The 17,613-nt window shown below is 42.7% G+C and overlaps 1 protein-coding gene across 2 annotated transcripts in view; it reads left to right on the top strand.

Annotated features, from left to right (window-relative positions):
• The window catches only part of SLC1A2 (solute carrier family 1 member 2), a 401,007-nt gene that overhangs the window by 356,683 nt on the left and 26,711 nt on the right, over positions 1–17,613 (top strand). For both annotated transcript variants that reach the window (XM_086959544.1, XM_086959542.1), the window contains exon 8: positions 10,601–10,795. In XM_086959544.1, the coding sequence (XP_086815670.1) occupies positions 10,601–10,795 (195 nt within the window). The remainder of the gene's footprint in view (positions 1–10,600; positions 10,796–17,613) is intronic.

Genomic DNA, 17,613 nt, shown 5'->3' on the forward strand with positions numbered 1-17,613 from the left:
GCTTTTACCACGCATACATTTACAATGACATTCGTTGTAAATGCATGAATGGCAAAAGCATGTTTTTTTGTAATGTTAGGATAAGGTAAGTATGGGTATAGGGGTATATGTTTTGGGGTACTGAGGTATATGTTTTGGGGGGTTTGGGTATTTTAAGGGTTCAGATATAGTTTTGGGTTATGGGGTACAGGGGTAGTTTTAGGGTTTAGGGATAGGTATGGGTTTTGGGGTACAGGGGTTTTTTTAGGGTTCAGGGCTAGGTTTTGGTTTTGGGTTTTGGGGTACAGGGGTATTTTAAGGGTTCAGGGCTAGGCTTGGGTTTTGGGGTACTGGGGTATTTTTGAGTTCAGGGGTAGGTTTGGGTTTTGGGGTACAGGGTTATATTTATGGTTCAGGGCTAGGTTTGGGTTTTGGGGTACAGGGGTATTTTTAGGGTACAGGGGTAGGTTTTGGTTTTAGGGTACAGGGGTATTTTTAAGGTTCAGGGCTAGGTTTGGGTTTTGGAGTACAGGGGTATTTTTAGGGTTCAGGGGTAGGTTTGGGTTTTGAGGTACAGGGGTATTTTTAGGGTTTAGGGATAGGTTTGGGTTTTGGGGTACAGGGTATATTTATAGAGTTAAGATGGGTTAGTGTTTAAGGGTGTTGGGGTATATTAAGGAGTAAGCGTGGGTTATGATTATAGGGTGCAGGGGTATTTAAAGGGAGCAGGGTGGACACCCGGAGCTGGAATGTACAGAACCTGGGAAGAAAAAACAATGAAATATTGGGCACAGAGCTCGCTTTTTTTTCCGTAATCCCGCGCACCGTCCACGCCCCCAGAACACGCCCACAGCATACGATATGAGGCATGGCATGAAAGGCGGAACGTACCACACGCCCCCAGCGTTTGTTACGCCCACAGCACACGCCCACAGGGGACTACTTTGCTGGCACGGTTCTTTTACCTTTTAAATGTATACGGTGGGCGTCTGCATAGCCTATGTCCTTCTGCTGCCGCTGCCCTTTCCAATGCTGTATTGGGTGTTGTGATTGGTGTTGTGGTTCCTGAGATTACCCGCCTCAAAGGTTTGGGCTCTCTCTTTATTATATTAGTATAGATATAGATTCAGTATTGTACAGTTCATATTTAAAGAAACACTTCGAAAATAACATTTTCCATGTATGAATACGATGAACTGCCACAGGGATCTCACCTGAGAGAGATCGGCTGTTCTGGGCTATCATCGCGGTGCATTAAACAATCTCTGTGTCTGATTTTAATTGAACTACTAACATATATGACTCTGTACTGAGATTTTGCATTTATTCAAGAGAAGAATACCAACGTGTGAGGTCATAGTGAAAATGTGCATATTGTCATTGAGTGTTTTTGGCCTTTTTCTGGGGTGTGAACAACAGATACCGGCTTGAGGTTGGTGTACTTGTACTCGGCTGTTCTGGGCTATCATCGCGGTGCATTAAACAATCTCTGTGTCTGATTTTAATTGAACTACTAACATATATGACTCTGTACTGAGATTTTGCATTTATTCAAGAGAAGAATACCAACGTGTGAGGTCATAGTGAAAATGTGCATACCGTCATTGAGTGTTTTTGGCCTTTTTCTGGGGTGTGAACAACAAATACCGACTTGCGGTAGGTGTACTTGTACACAGGGTCTTGTGGCTCTTCACGCTTCTACCCTCTTCCTGGTTCTTGTTTTGCATAATTCTTTTTTTTTGTTACAATAACAATGACATGAAAGGGTACAAACCATGACTTCAGCTCAACTGTAATACTATGTATTGACTCCCACTGCTGTAGCCAAAAAGGGCTGCATTGCTAGAGAAATGTCCCATCTTCTCTGGTCCTGAATGAAACTCAGATAAAGAGAAGAACAAGCACAGGGTTGTTAGAGCACGAGAGAGTCTCTCTCTTGCCTAAGCTGCCATGTTGTCTTTAATGGAACTGTGGGCATCCCAATCTTCTGAGACCCAACAGACACAGTCACAGCAATACTCCCTGGCATTAACAATACCAACAAATAGAATTATCAATGGGTAACAGTGTTCCTCACAGAGGGCTCCCGAGTGACATAAAATAGACAACAAGAGTGTAGCATGAGCTGTCTTTGACGTCACTCAGAACCTAGAACTGGAATACATCTGTCACTCACTTTCTACTCATTTACAATTTGTTATGGATGACTCCCAAAAATTACCCACCCCTCTATTAAACTGCTACACCAGGACAGATGAGTAATGCGGGAGCCACACTAAACATGGGCTCTCGTCCCTGTCCCGAATAGAAGAAAAATGTTCCCTCTTTACTCCCCTCACCTCAACTCCCCTCACTGTGCACTCTGCTCTCCAGAACTTCACTAAGAGCCTCTGGAAGAACCCAGCCAGAGGATCCTGGAATTCCTTTTTGAAGGAGCAATAATTAGAAAATGCTTTTGTTTCCCACTGTTACTATGCCATAGCAGAGAAAAACCAGATTTAGATTCAGGTACTCCCCCTTCTTGCACACAACATGAGCACACACAACATGTGGAATTACTGATAGGTGATTATGAATAAGGGGGGTATTTTTCACTGAGGGGTTCTAAGTGACATTAGATAATAGAAAACACAAACTTGAGTTGTCAATAACATCAAACACACAAACATGTTAAAAACGAGCAATCCCTGGGATATTGCCACCCAGCCCCACCCTCCTCATAATTTACCCTCCTCATTACCCAAGTAGAAGAAGTAGTTGCCGTCCTGCACCCACCTATACCAGCCTCTTTTAAACTCTCCCATGCCCTACAACCAAATATATATAAAAACATACCTGTCCTCCTGCCACCTACCCCCACCACCCTCTGTATTTTCCATCCCTCTCCCACCTGAAGCCACACTTGCACAAAGAGTAGTCTGTACACTGACAGTGTCTGTCTGAGAGCCAATGATTAGTGTGGGATGTATTCCAATGTCACGACAGGTCTGCGCAAACTAGCGTTGTGATGGGGAAGATGAAGGTTGGCAGCGGAAGAGTCCTGTCAAATGCTCCACCTCCCTCCTGCCCGTGGAGGCCAGGGAAGCAGGTGAGACCACAGACCGCCATTTTCCTGGTCCGCATGGTAATCCGGATACTTAAGGATACCAGGAAACTGAGGGAAGGCAACCACTTCGACTTATGATGAATCAACAGGGGCACACAACATTTCCTTAACTAGTGTTATGTCACAGCAGTGACTAACCCAATTTTAATCTGCTTAATCACAGCAGAGGCTACAGAAGAAAGTTTTACATAACATATAGTACTACAGGTGGGCAACTGTGAATAACATGAACGTTTTTCAATGAGGGTTTCCACGTGACAACAAATACACATTGAAAGCAAAGCTTGAGTTGTCTATGATGTCACTCAGAACAACAAGGTGAAAAACGCACTTATTTTTCCCGCCTACCCGATCTACAATTTTACGTTCTGTATTTCCCCCGTATTTCATCTCACCTGCTCTTATCAGGTGTACACTGGTAGAGTTGTCTTGGAGGAGTCATACACAACACCATGCCTCAGCCGCTTACCGCGTCTTACACTAAGTGTCGTGCCACCCTGCCAACAGTCCTCACCATTACCCATGCCCCCAATAAAATAAAAAAAATAAGTAGAGTACTGACTTCCTCCCTTACTACGCTTTGTCTTATTTACTACACCCCCTGTCCCAAAAATGATGCCTGCTATTCCAGAGCCTAGCGCTTTAGGGGGCCATAATGCATCAATTTTATCTGAGGGATGGGGTCATTTTCAGTGTTTGCAGTTATCGGGGCACCCTAATATGCACTCTAGGCTTCTCAGGAGTTGATTTACTGCAAGGAAAGTGTAAAAAGTGGAGAAGTATCTTGGGAAGGTGCCAGAACCTTCTCTAACTTGTAACATGTGCTACTTGTACCAGCTTTGTTATCTTCAATTCCTATTTTACTCAGAGTTCTTGATCCAAAGGCAGCTCTTTGAAGTAAGACCGAGGGCAGTTGACAGTGTCAGTGTGTAGTGCACAGTGTGCCTCGAATACCCCTCTCGCGGCATTGCCTGATTTGTACTCATTGTATCTTAAGTGCATCACTGCTACCTCTTACACAGGACACTCATTGCCAACCAAGACCTCTCCTCCTAATCTTGATTATAATTGAAGGATTTTACCTCTGTGATTAACCCCTCTGTGCCATACCTACTGCTCGTTTAATACAATCAAAAGAAACAAATGTGGTAATAAATGTGTAAAATACTGAATTGTACAAATTGTCTATTTTTTGGCTTATATTGTGCACAAAGGTAATATAATTTACTGTAGTTGTACAAAAAAGGATGAACAGGAATTTTCTACACAAAATATGTTTGGAGAGTCTGCAATTCTTCCATTCTGCGAGCTCTCCAGTGGAACCAGAAAGATTGACTAGAATGCTTGGGGTGTTTTATGCAGTATAATTGGTCTTGGATTAGCCAATGTGAATGCCTGGAATGCCCCAGGCTCTTTTATATTGGGCTGTTGCGGTGGGATAGGTCAGGCAGCAGAAGGACCTCCTTTCGTAAAATTCCACAATGCAGTGTGGCAGTCTTAATCCACAAACTCCCCTGTTTGCAATAATGCAATACATTTGCCTCAGATCGTTACAAGGCGAACTGATACCTCTTTATCGTTTGGCTGTAAATATTGAGTTATATTGCTTCATTTTTACTTTGTATGGAAAATCACTGGGTGTATGTGCTGACTGAACACATTTTTAAGCTCTAGGTTGGCATAAGTATATAAACTATGGTTGGCAAAAGAGACAGTAGTGAATATTCTAGGAAAAAAAGGAAAAAAACAGAATAGTACTGGGAGAATGAAAGAAAAGTGATAGCTAAAAAGGATATATATATACATCGTTTCCCTCAGTTTGAGAACACTAACACCGCAGGCTTCATGCCATGGAAATCTGAGAATCATCTCAAAATGTGCACTCAATTGAAAAAAAGCTTTTGCGGCGAACATGGCATGAAGCGTATGTGCGAAACTATGGCAACCAGACGTGAAAACATGAACATTCCCTTCCTTCTGGCATCTAGCGACCAAGCGAGAGCACATCAAAGTCCATGCGAGACGGAGGGCTCATCAGAAATGTTAATTCTATGTGACATGGTGGGTGTCGTCACTCCTGAGAGGAAGCGACAGACGTCCGTCTCCTCCAGAGTTTCAATCCGAATCATTTTATGAGAATCACATTTTCATCAATGGGAACATAGTGACAAGCTCTACAGCTGCCTGGATCTCTGCTTTGTTTAGCTCTTGTACCTAATGTCTATCAATCTGACATATCTACTGTATTGTCTGTCTGTCAGTCACCCAGCCTCACTATGTTTCCGTGGGTCCAGGGTTGCATGACATCTCTTTCAGAGGTAATGTATTGGCATTTATATAGCGCACTACTTACCCGTAGGGTCCCAAGGCGCTTCGACCGCTGCGAAACCCTTCCTGGCTTCCCTGAGAGATGGTCCCTTAATGGGTATCTCCAGGGTGAGACCAGGCATCCCCGGCGGTCTGGTGGGGCCGTTAGTGAAGATGAGGCAAGCTAATGCCCAGAGTTGCCGAGTGTGATCGCTGATCAGAGTGGGCACCAATGCGAGAGAATTATCGAGTCCGCTGACCCTGGTCCAGAAACCTGCCGCGCCGGGAATCGAACCCTGGTCCGGGCCGTCCTCTGCTCTCGGGTCTGCCGCCTCTAACCAGTGAGCCACACTACTTCACCTAATGGGCCAAACTCAACTACAGCATTTGGGGCGGGTCTTGGATTTATTCGCTTAAAGTTTATCCCTGTCTATAAAGTCTCAGATGAGCTAAAATAGATGATGGGACTGAAATCCAAGTACTCCAGAGTCACTTTAAAGCGTTGGATCAAACTTTCGTACCCATGGTCCACTCTCTGCCGGCCTCCTTCCGCTCCATCAGCCGTATATTTCTATATCTTGGCTTATCACTGGCGAGTAAACCCCTGTATTTATCACGTAGAGCAGGTGGTAAAAACACATACACATCTTCTGTCAGGTTTTCAACCCTGAACCACAAAACAAAAAAGTTCTGCCTACCCATCCCCCAAAAAATCCATCACCAATCTAGGAGAATGCAACCTTGATCTCATCAGTCTAACCCACAAGGACCTCTTCCACTGAATTTCTTTCTTCTTGTGGATTTCTGAACATCTATGTATCTAAATATGAAAAATTACTGAGCACAGAGCTGGTTCTTCTCTAACTTTCTGAAACAAATACTAGCAGGGTAGCTTGCAGATACTCAGTGACCCCTTTAAATGTGTACCGTTCGGCGGTTCGGGGCGCGGAGCATGACAGCGTAGCACATGGACACTGGCCTTGAGGGCCCAGTGTCACCACAGAAAGATAGATCTATGCTTGTGCAAAAAATGATAATAGGGTAGCTGTTTCCGTCACCCCAGGCCTTCCAAAATTCTTCTTCCCATGCACAGTTCTCAATGTCTGAAAAAGCGTAATGACTTCTAAAGGCCTCCTAGGATTTTCCTCTATAAAGGCAGAGGGCCGCAATGTTGGCTTATTTCCAAACAATTTTGTTGAAAGTGATCTTAAACCACTTGAAGGTGCGTTTTATTTGGTTTTCTGGATGAGCATTCATGTAATCCTGAGATAGCTAGAGGCCGTAGTTTCTAAATATGGACCATTGCAGAAAAACCTTGGGAAAAAATACTTATAAACAAAAGCATTGATAAAGCCTCTTTCTCTCACCCACGTGAAAAAAAACAGTGTGGTGTGGTCAGCGCTGGTGACTTCCTACTACTTTTTCAATTTACTACACCTGTGATGTACAACAAGCAGCTGCTTGCAATATGGCTAGCAAAAACATTGACAAAGCCAATAGCTCCTGTATAGGTGAGACATATTGATTGTTCTCCATCTCATTGAGCTCTTTACTCTCAAATTCAACCTCTTTGCCAATTGATATCCCAAGAATTTGGTTGCAGGGTCTCTCTCTCTCTCTCTCTCTCTCTCTCTCTCTCTCTCTCTCTCTCTCTCTCTCTTTCTCTCCTCCACATCACACATTTAAGAGGCATCATTTTGTTCTTTAAATACTTCTATATTTTTTTTTCCCAACGATATGCAAGTGTTTTTCTCCTTACCAACTTTTACCCTATTCTCCTAAACTCTCAGCCTGCCTGGCAACTATTCAATGCAATCCATTATCGAATGCTTTTCTTCCCTAAGACAAAAACAACTTATTTTTCTGCCAAATTAGAATTGATGCATCTAACATTTTATACTCTTTTTCTTAAAACACTCACCTACTTTTCCAGGTAGACCTTAGTGTAGTACTCAACCCAAACGAGAGCTTAGAATACTACTACCTGTAGACTTCACTGCTGCCACATGCACAGCTTTTCAAAATGAGTCCCCGTACCACTCCAAACGAATAAATTCAGGGGTATATTACCTAGAAGTGCGTTAGAAAATGCACAATGCACATTCCCATATCGCCGGCTATCGCCGGATATTTTCGCCTTGATAGCGCGCAATTATCATTGCGCATCACTCAGGCGAAATGAAATCCGGCGATAGTCGGCGATATTGTACATTAGCGCATGAAAACAAATGTTGTTTTCATGCGCTAATGTGTGCATTGATAATATGGGGGGGTAGAATCAGCGTTATGATCCACACCCCCATGTTAACAATGCCTAATGCCTGGTCGGAGCAGGTGTAGGGAGACCTGCGATAAAGAAGTTTATCGCAGGGCTGCCTCTCCCAACGCCTGCCTTGGTAATAGGGTGTTCCCACCTCCAACCACATTTTGCATGTGGTTGGACGTGGGAACGCCCACTTCGCATGTCATTAGCGATGTTTGTCGCCGACATGTAAAGTGGGCTTGGGCCAGGCGTTAAAATGCCCTTGTGGATAGGGCTCTAGAAGTATCGCCGCTTTCTCGTCACAATTCGCAAAAAAATCGGCGATACTTCCCCTTGCTAATATGCCCCTTAGTTCCATGATCCCGTCCTTTGCAAGAAAGATTGCTGCAATAGCCGTCTGCATTAACGTAGATTCAATCCTAAATCTGCCACAGGAAATTTTTAATAATCTACACTGCACATCCATTCCGCCATTCGACCTCCAGATTAAGTGGGTATCAAACAAAGCATTACTACAATTAAGATAAAATCTCTTATTTTAGTATTCGGGCCGTAAATGATCAACCTCCCATCTCCTTATCATTACTGGTGACCAGATATGCACTCTCACATTATCTACAATAGACTCCTTGTGCTGCCTGTGGTGTCTGCTAATTTTTGTTCTAAGAGTGCTTCTTTTCTGGATGTGATCCAGTTCAGAAATAAACTCCGCCACCTCACTTAGGGGCATATTATCAAGGACAGGTGATACATTATCGCCGCTTTTATCGGCAGGAAACTGCTGATAAAGCGGCGATAATGGCCTTGATAATATGCTCTATGAATTCCAATCGAAGCCCATGTTAGATGTGTTCACATCTGACATGGGCTTCCCCTTACTCCTTTTAAAACGGCTGTAAAGTCTACAATCCGCACAAGCTGGGAAGCAGCCTTAATTAATCCTACTTCGGTCACACATGCACTTTGATTTCTCTCTAATATCCCCTAATATCAATATGTTGACATGTATATATTTATTGCTTGAATTGTGTATGTAATAGACAGTTTACATGTTTTAGTCTGTTTGATGTGGTATTTCCCTAAAATATTAATAATTATTTAATATAATTACTTTATTAGTATGTTTTTTTATTCTTGCAACTTTATATACATTACCAACAAAATTTAGTTTCTACCACCAAATAATTTATTTATTTGTTATTTTGCCATATATAGCATTACAAATACTAATGTCAAGCATAATAAATACACTTACATTCTTATTAATTAGTGTAGATCTATCAAAGTCACAAATGATTGCCTAGGTAATATTGGTTTCCATAAACCTGGGGTGCAGAAAAACATACAACATACAACTGATAAGTGTTTGGCTGTTGCTGGTTATTTGGCTGTTGCTGGTAATTGCGACGGATATTCTTAGCCGGTAACTCATTTTTCTGTCAGTGGGCCATATTGCAAAGCACAGAGTTAGATAAAATAGTCTAGTCAGCCTCTTCTTTAAGGTCGGAAACTACTTTGATTGTCAAATTATTTAAGAGCCTATAGGTAGTTGCAGGTCTTAGTGTGCATTCCTTCTTCAGAACTGAGAATAACGCAATGCCAGTAAAAAATTTAAAACGCTGAGATGAGCCTTTCACATGATGCTTCTACAGGTAACCCCTGCAGACTTTGATATCTGGTTCAGAGAGGGTAACCCACGACTGAGTCATACGTGTTAATGATTAGGCCCTGTAAAGCACACATAATCATATTCTTGATTTTGAAAAGGTAGATGAGTACAATAGACTTCTCCAAGTGCTTATTCTAGAATACATGCTAAATAGTTATTGGTGACTTTACAAAGCACTAAAGGGACTAACTTTTGTATAGCAAAAAGATATCAGAGGAAAATATCTTAGACAAAAATGTTAAAATCTGCATAGTTATTTCGACTCCTACTCACTTCTCAGTGGTATTTCCCCCTTCTCCCTAGTGGATTCTTGATCTTGCAGCATGTATGTGATCTATGAGTAGGAATCCACTCCACTGGATCACCAGCAAACTAAATCATGGGTAGAATGCCCCTCCATGGTGTGGGCTAACACTCCCCCCACTACCCAGGATGAATAGTCTATATACGGAGGCAAATTGGGGCATTTATCTACAGAGGGCAGAAACACAACACTAGCAAAATAAAAACAAAATGTGCGGGCAGGCGTGTCTGGTATCTAGTTGCCCTCAATCCACGACCTCTTCACAGTCTTTCTGCACCCATTTTCCAATCTGCCCACTCAGCGGGGCTCACAGTGTGAAACACGAGGGATCAGTGGCGTAACATAGGCCCCTGCAGGCCCTGCGGTGCAGGAGGTGGACCGAGCTGTAGGGGTATCCCCTCCCCTCAGCACAGTACTTGGCCTGGGAGCTCCTGATATATATATTTATATAGATATATGTGTGTGTTTGGGTGTTTGTATATATATATATATATATATATATATATTTTAAACAGGAACTATATATTTAAAAATAGGAACGAATGGTGGCTGATCCTTCTGGGCACTGGAGAGGTCCCACCTCCCACCCCCCCAATGCCTAGACCATCGTTTTGTCCCTCACTGTTGTAGGCAGAATGGGGACTCTACACAATGTTTTTGTCATGTCCCTTAGTCTACTCACACCAATGGCTGCAAGTCCAATAAACGTCCTAGGAAAATGTATAATTAAAAAGAAATAGGTGGGGTACTCGATCAGCCTAGCATTGGTCCACCCTGATACTCCGTAGTGCAGAGCGTGACATTGCAGCCTTCCTCTATGGCAAGGTTGGGGAAATGTATATTTATTTGGGTATAGTTTCGGCATATATGCTGGCAGGACACCCTCTACAATACCAGTGAAATGCACTGTAATTACACTGAATTGAGTGGGTCTGTGTGTAATAATAAACTTTTTTTGCCCCCATATTCCAGTGCTGGAACCCTGCCGGTGACCTTCCGATGCCTGGAAGAAAACCTCCACATCGACAAGCGCGTGACGAGGTTCGTGCTTCCAGTTGGCGCCACCATCAACATGGACGGGACCGCTCTCTACGAAGCCGTGGCGGCTATTTTTATCGCTCAGATGAATGGCATCGTGCTGGACGGTGGACAGATCGTGACAGTCAGGTGTGCCAAGAAGATTCTCTTCTAATTTTAAGTAGACACAGATGAATCCATTCCAATTCCACAAAGAAAAAAGGACAGACTGGTAGACAATTATGCTATTTATTTAAAAAGAAAGTGTGTCCTTTGTACTTATAGGTGCATATTCACACATTTTTTTGTTCATTGAAAACAAAAAATACCTATTTTACTATCACAGCATCAAATGTTGCACTAAGAAAAAAGCCCTACATGCTGGATAACGCATCTCACATAATTACACATGTTTCAGAATCATTTTGCAGTAACTATTTATTTATTTTTATTTTAAAGGTTTTATATAGCGCTGGCTGGACCCAAGAGTTTCAGAGCGCTTTAAAAGATACATATTAGATACATTTAAAAAATAGTAATTGACTACTTGGAATAATAAAATGGAGAATTTGCACATGTGGGGCAGAATTTGGAAGGTGCAAGACATGGAAGATAAAGCATTAAAACAGCAGATCGAAGATAGAAGAGAGGGAGTGATAGGATGGGTAGAACAGTACAAGGCAGAGAGGGAGTGGAAGATTAGTGTCAGAGTAAAATTAAGAGCATAGCTCTTTAGGGAGAGCATTCCAGACAGAGGGTGCATTTCCAGAGAATGAACAAGATTGTGTAGTTTTCTTTTTTAGTAGAGGGGGGACAAGGATAAGAGCGTTAGTGCTTCTCAGTGGTCTGGTGCAGCTCGCTTTGAGGAGTTTATCGGAGAGGTAGGATGGGGAATTTTTATGGAGTGCTTTATTGGTAATGCAAGCAGTTTTATAGGTGGTTCTGCCTTCAATTGGGAGCCATTTGAGCTCCTTGAGAATGGGGGTGATGTGGTCAAATCATTTGCAGCCAGCGATAAGTATGGCAGAAAAGTTGAGAACGGATTTGATGGGGACAAGGTGGACTTTAGGGGTTCCTGCAAGAGTGGCATTACCGTAGTCAATTTGAGATAGTACCAATGATTGCACTACTGTTTTAAAGTCGTCGGTTGGCATGTAGGAATTGATTTTTTTGAGGTGCTGCAGTATGAAGAGCGCACATTTGGTTGGGTTTTTTATGTGGGGGTGAGACTGAGGCTCTGATCAATGCTGATGCTGAGGGATTTGAAAGTGTTAGAGACGGAGAGAGAGCAATTGAGGGCTATGATGTCAGAGATTCAGTGAAGAATGGGGAGTGGGTTTCTTTTGGGAGGGAAAAGAATGATTTCAGTTTTTGTAGGGTTACATTTGAGGTGGTTTTGATGGAACCATAGTTGGATCTTAGGGTATCATTGAGATGTAGGATGTCAGCATGGGATTTGATCCTATAGTAAAGTTGGGTGTCATCTGCATTGAGGTGGTAACTGATTTTCGATTGTTTGAGGATGAGGGTGAGGGGTTCCTTAAAGAGATTGAATAGGGTGGGAGAGAGAATGGAGCCATGGGGGACGCCCATGGTGACAGAAAGAGGTTTGGAGAGGCAATTGCTGATTTTAAATTGTTGAATGCGATGTAGAAAGAAGGAAGTGAACCATTTAAGAACAGTTCCTTCAAAGCCGAAACGGTCTTTGAGTGTGTTGAGTAGGGCAGAATGGTTTACAGTATCAAAGGTAGCGGAGAGATCAAGAAGAATGAGAAGGGAGGCTTCGCCTTTGTCTAGGGAACGATGGATGTTGTCAGTGATGTTGTGCATGGCTGTTTCATGGCTACAGCCCTTCCGGAAACTTGATTGAGAGGCATCTAAGAGGTTGAATGTGTTGATATGATTATCCGGATGGCGCAGGGTGCATTTTTCCAGGGCCTTGGATAAAAATGGAAGGTTAGAGATTGGGCGTAGGTTATTTAAGTCATTAGGATCGGCTGATGCGTTTTTGAAAATGGGGGTAATTTGACCTAGTTGGAAGGTTGCAGGAACCGAACCGGTTGCTAGGGAGGAGTTGATGATGGAGGTCCAATATGGGGCAATGATGTGTTTTAGATCTTGAGCAAGATGGGCTAGGATGAGTAGTTACTTTAGAGAGAATTATACTAGCTGCTACAATTCCTTCTTTATAGTTCTCAGTGACCTTTTGGTGTGATTTTGCATTACTGGCAACATTGTAAAATCTTGCATCACGGCTTTGGTTGAATATAAAAAATAAAAAAAATCACATGAAAAAATATCATATCATTAACTATCTGTGCTGATGTACTGAGTGTGATGTACTATCTAATAATGCTGGTAGTGGGTCATCGTGGCTCACTTGAGGATAACCCACGCACTCAACAATTTATTTAATGTCATTGAATTTCAAAAGGTCGTTGACTGCAATTTATTTTTTCCACCCACAATGATTTGTTGTCATCAACATTCCTCAGTACCTATATGTTTTGTTTGGTTAACTTACGACTGGACTTTACGCTCTATAGTTTGAGTTTTTGCAAAGCTTTTAGCGTTTTGTTTTTTAGTTGAAAAATTTGACAAGGTATATAAGGCATGCAGCTACCATCACTAAATAGGGAAATTATCAGCAAAGCAGCGAATTTGGTTTCGACTTTAGAAGCAGTTTTGGAGGGAACATTGTCATCCTAGCACACTCTTACTCCAAGGAACGCCTGTGAAGTGTAAAAAAGGGGAGTCAGCGATACAAGACTGCCGCGCTTCGCCGGCAATAGGCTGAAGAGGCTAACCATTCATGGCTGCCTAGGTAAAACTCAGTGATTATGATTGTAGAGAGCCCTGGGCCCTATTTAGGAAGATTCCCACAACAGATAGACCGACTTGTTTAGTGGTAAGCTATAAGGAAGTCTACAAATACACAAAGGATAACCCAAAATATTGAATCAGATCACTTGCCCAGTGGCATGAAGCCAAATGATGCCTCCCCCCCCTGCAGAATCTGATGAGGGGCCCGAATCTCCCATATCTCACAGCTATGCATTAGCAGCAAGTATGGGGACTCCCTTGAAGGGTAGGGACCACCTGTACTGCAGGGGATGCAGGGGCTGCAGGGGCCTGCATTATGCCCTGAACTTGACATTTCTTTTCCAAATCCTGTTTGAAAACAGGTGAGAATTTTCTGGCCATCGCAAAACTATCCATCCTAGGTCAAAGTTAGAGGAAGGCCATAATATTGACAAGAGTGCTAAGACTGCAGAAAAACCAATAGATTACTAGATCAAGAAAGTAATAATATATGTTCTGAGACTAATGTCTTGGTATGCCAGTTAGCATGCTCCAGAAGATTTAGATGCAAATAAGTTGATAACATTGATGATCATGGATGACTCAAGACATTGTGTTGCGGTCTTCCTCTTTGCCGCCTTTTGGAATCTACTACACCCTAGGCTTTCTCTAGTGTGCTTTTTGTTGAAGGAGGGGGAAAAATATAAATCTTTGTATTTTGTTGTTCCATTACCTGAAACCGGAGACAAAGTTGACCACTTGGAGTTCAAGCCAACCAGACTCTGCTCTACCACCAAAGTAAATAATTGTAAGGTTCAAGATGGAGCCACCTCCGTTGATGAGCAAATGTCAGGCTCTGAAATAAAAAACAAATCTACACGCTGCAGGGAGGCAGTAGAGTTAAGAAATTACTGTCTCCCTGGTTAAGATAAAGTATACCCTGATGGTGCTCTCCAAGTTTACCTGGTTTCAGATTTAAATCATGAAGGCTAGTCGGTATGATTTTTCTGCTGGAGGATATAGACAATTCTGTGGTAAGTCAACTGTGCATTAAGTAGCAACGCCTACACGTGAGGTACATTAGATATAATGATGCTCTGCACATCATTAATAATTGGAGTATAATATTACAACAGTTGAAAGTGGGTTCATGGTGACAAGTGCCCACAGTAATATTTGCTTACCTGCCTTTTAACAGATGAAATGGGGGTCTTTTCTACTCCTCGAACCAGAGATTCAGATGTAACTCTATTCCAGGAAAATATGATAACACATTCTGCTTCTCTTGGCTAAGACTCCAGAATGAACATTTTCCAGAAATGGCGCAGTAATGCTAGAACTCAGGGTTACCACTTTAATTGCATATAGAACGGACTATGGAAGCTCTCTCTACTTGGACATCCTCCGGATGGTACCAAGGGATATAGAGATTGTTAAAAGACATTGGGGTCAGATTGGATACTGGGATATGCTTGTTTGTCAGTGTCTCTACATGGATGAGTTCTATATTGACTCCCGCTGCGGAGCATCAGATAACTTTCAAGAATTGTATATGACGCAGCACCACACCTACTGAAAGGTATGGCTGTGTATGCCTGTTGTCCCTTAAAATGGCAAATTACATTAATATAAATATGTTTATGTTTGCTGCCTCTAGACCCTTTGGGTCAGATATATCAAGGGCCGTGTTTCCCGCATCCTCATGCGTGATGCAAGGGCAACGCAAGCCCTTGAGCCAGATTTACTTTGTTACACAGCCACCTTGCATGGTTCTGCATGGCACAGTAAATCTGGAGTTTCTCCGGGCAGCGCAAGACAGCGCCTAATCTTGCTCCGCGTTGAGAAGGCGTTCCATGGGTGGAGATTGAGTGTTTCCACGCATCCACCCATGATTTTTAGTGCATTACCAGATTCACTCAGGCTTGTAATCCTGGGAGAGTGTCAAAATGCCACGCCTTCCCAGGTAAACAGTAACAGGGAGAAATATGTTTATTTCTCATCTTTATTTCCTCTTTCTACGAGTGCTCCATTCTGCAGCAAACGTAGAAAGAGAAAAATGCCTTTAAGTATTATTTCTATGCAGGTAGGTGTCCCTTCCTGCACAGAAACATTCCTGTCTGTAACATAGGCACCCTTGCACCATGTTGCAAGGGTAGCTGTGTTGGAGCTTGGCAGCCGCAAGTGTGCCAACGCAGCGAGAGAGAACAGAAATGTGCCATATGTTAGTAATTATCGCTCACTTCTGCTCTCTACATTTGATGCAGTGCAGCAAGTTGTCTTCCACCACATCTTAATGAATTTGGCCCTTTGTGCTGTACTTTGTTAGGGGCTCGCTCCCTACTCTAAGCTCCCAGACCAATGGAGGCTTCAATTTGCCTGTAGAACGGAATTTAATAGTCTCTCATTATTTGCTTCTACATAAGTATTTAAAGGGTGTGCTAGTAGTGTTCTAGATGTGTTGCTCCATAGGTAGGTACAGCAGTAGAGTGACTGGCATCATTTCACATTTAAAGGCACATATTACCCTGGATTATACAGGTGATTGACTTCAGGCCTTCGATTAGGACTTCTGATCATACTGGGTATTTGTGGTCGTTACACCGTTTACTCTCGATCAGGCACCCGATTCAGATGTTACTTGTGGTGCCTTGGGTGACTTGTTTACAGGATGATACCAAACTTAGGGCCATATTATCAAGAAAGGGCGATACATTATCGCCGCTTTTATCGGCAGGAAACTGCTGCTAAAGCAGCGATAATGGGCTTGATAATATACCCTTGTGCGTTCCCATAGCAGCCCAGGTTCTGGTGTTAACCTGGCCTTCTATGGGAATTCACAAGGGCATATTATGAAGCCCAATATCGCCGCTTTAGCTGCAGTTTCCTGCCGATAAAAGCAGCAATAATGTATCGCCCTTTCTTGAAAATATGGCCCTTAGTTTTTGTATATCCAGAACTCTCTATATAGCTTTTAGAAGCGAAGTTTTGCAGTTTCTAAGTGCTGCATTTTGAACAGATTGAAGGTGAAGCAGAACCGCGTGACTGATGACAATAGAATAACCAACCAAGGAGAGTTGGTGGCAGCCACCTGCAGAAGTAGCCAGCAATGCTGGAAACCGACTGTGCTGTTGAGTTGTTGGTTGGCATCTCAGCAGGGGTAAAGGCTAGGTGGAGCAGTGGCATCTGCATAATGAGTCCTTCCAACGATGTTGAAAAGCCAGGGTCACCTTATATCTTCTATGAGTCGATTTTGCAAATATATGTATACTTTTATGGGCACGAACAGCGAAGTAAGGCATCTTAATTTACAGACGTTTGGCGACCTTACTTATTTCATTTTGCTCGCTTTAGAAAGATGTAGAAACTATGAATATGTACGGTGTGTTAAAGTTGTTGTTTTTAATATATGCGTCATTAAATTAAGCAACATTAGTAAACATGCTTGCCCGGTTTCCACGGTTTTTTGCAATACATATCAGTTCTTACCTTTTTCCCTGCAACATTTTGAAAGTATTTCTGCAGATTCACAGGGGCATATTACCAACAACTAGCGATAATTTTTGTCTCTAACTTGTTTAGAGACAAAAATTATCGCCGCACATCGGCGATTTTTATCGCAGATAAACCTTGCTATTAGCAAGGTTTATCGCAAATGCGATAAAAAACGGCCGCAATGCATGAATATCGCTGAAAAGTCAGCGATATTCATGCATTATCGAGCAAATGCTCTTAGCCATGTTATCCACCTCCCATTGGATAACATGGCTAAGAACTGCTCAGGGCAGGTGTTAGCTTTTGGAGATATTCGCGCTTAGCGCGAATATCTCCAAATGTTGGTAATAGGAGATAGCGATGTTAGGGACTGTTTCCAGTCGCTAACATCTTGGCATGCCCACTTTGCATGTCATTAGTGATAAACATCACTGACATGCAAAGCGGGGCCCAAGATGGTCGCTATCTCCTATTAGCTGTCACTAACTGGTGTTAGCGACAGCTTGGTAATAGGGAGATAATTTTATCTCCGCTTTCTTGGCTTTTAAAGCCAAAAAAGCGGAGATAAACCCCCTTGATAATATGCCCCAATGTTCCCCGAGCATTTGGACCGCCTCCTCTAATGACCTTGCTTGACCCTGAGTATCAGTACAATGGCTCCCCCTTTCAGAACT

This window comes from Lissotriton vulgaris, chromosome 2_2 (genome assembly GCF_964263255.1).
Source record: "Lissotriton vulgaris chromosome 2_2, aLisVul1.2, whole genome shotgun sequence".
Lineage (NCBI taxonomy): Eukaryota > Metazoa > Chordata > Amphibia > Caudata > Salamandridae > Lissotriton > Lissotriton vulgaris.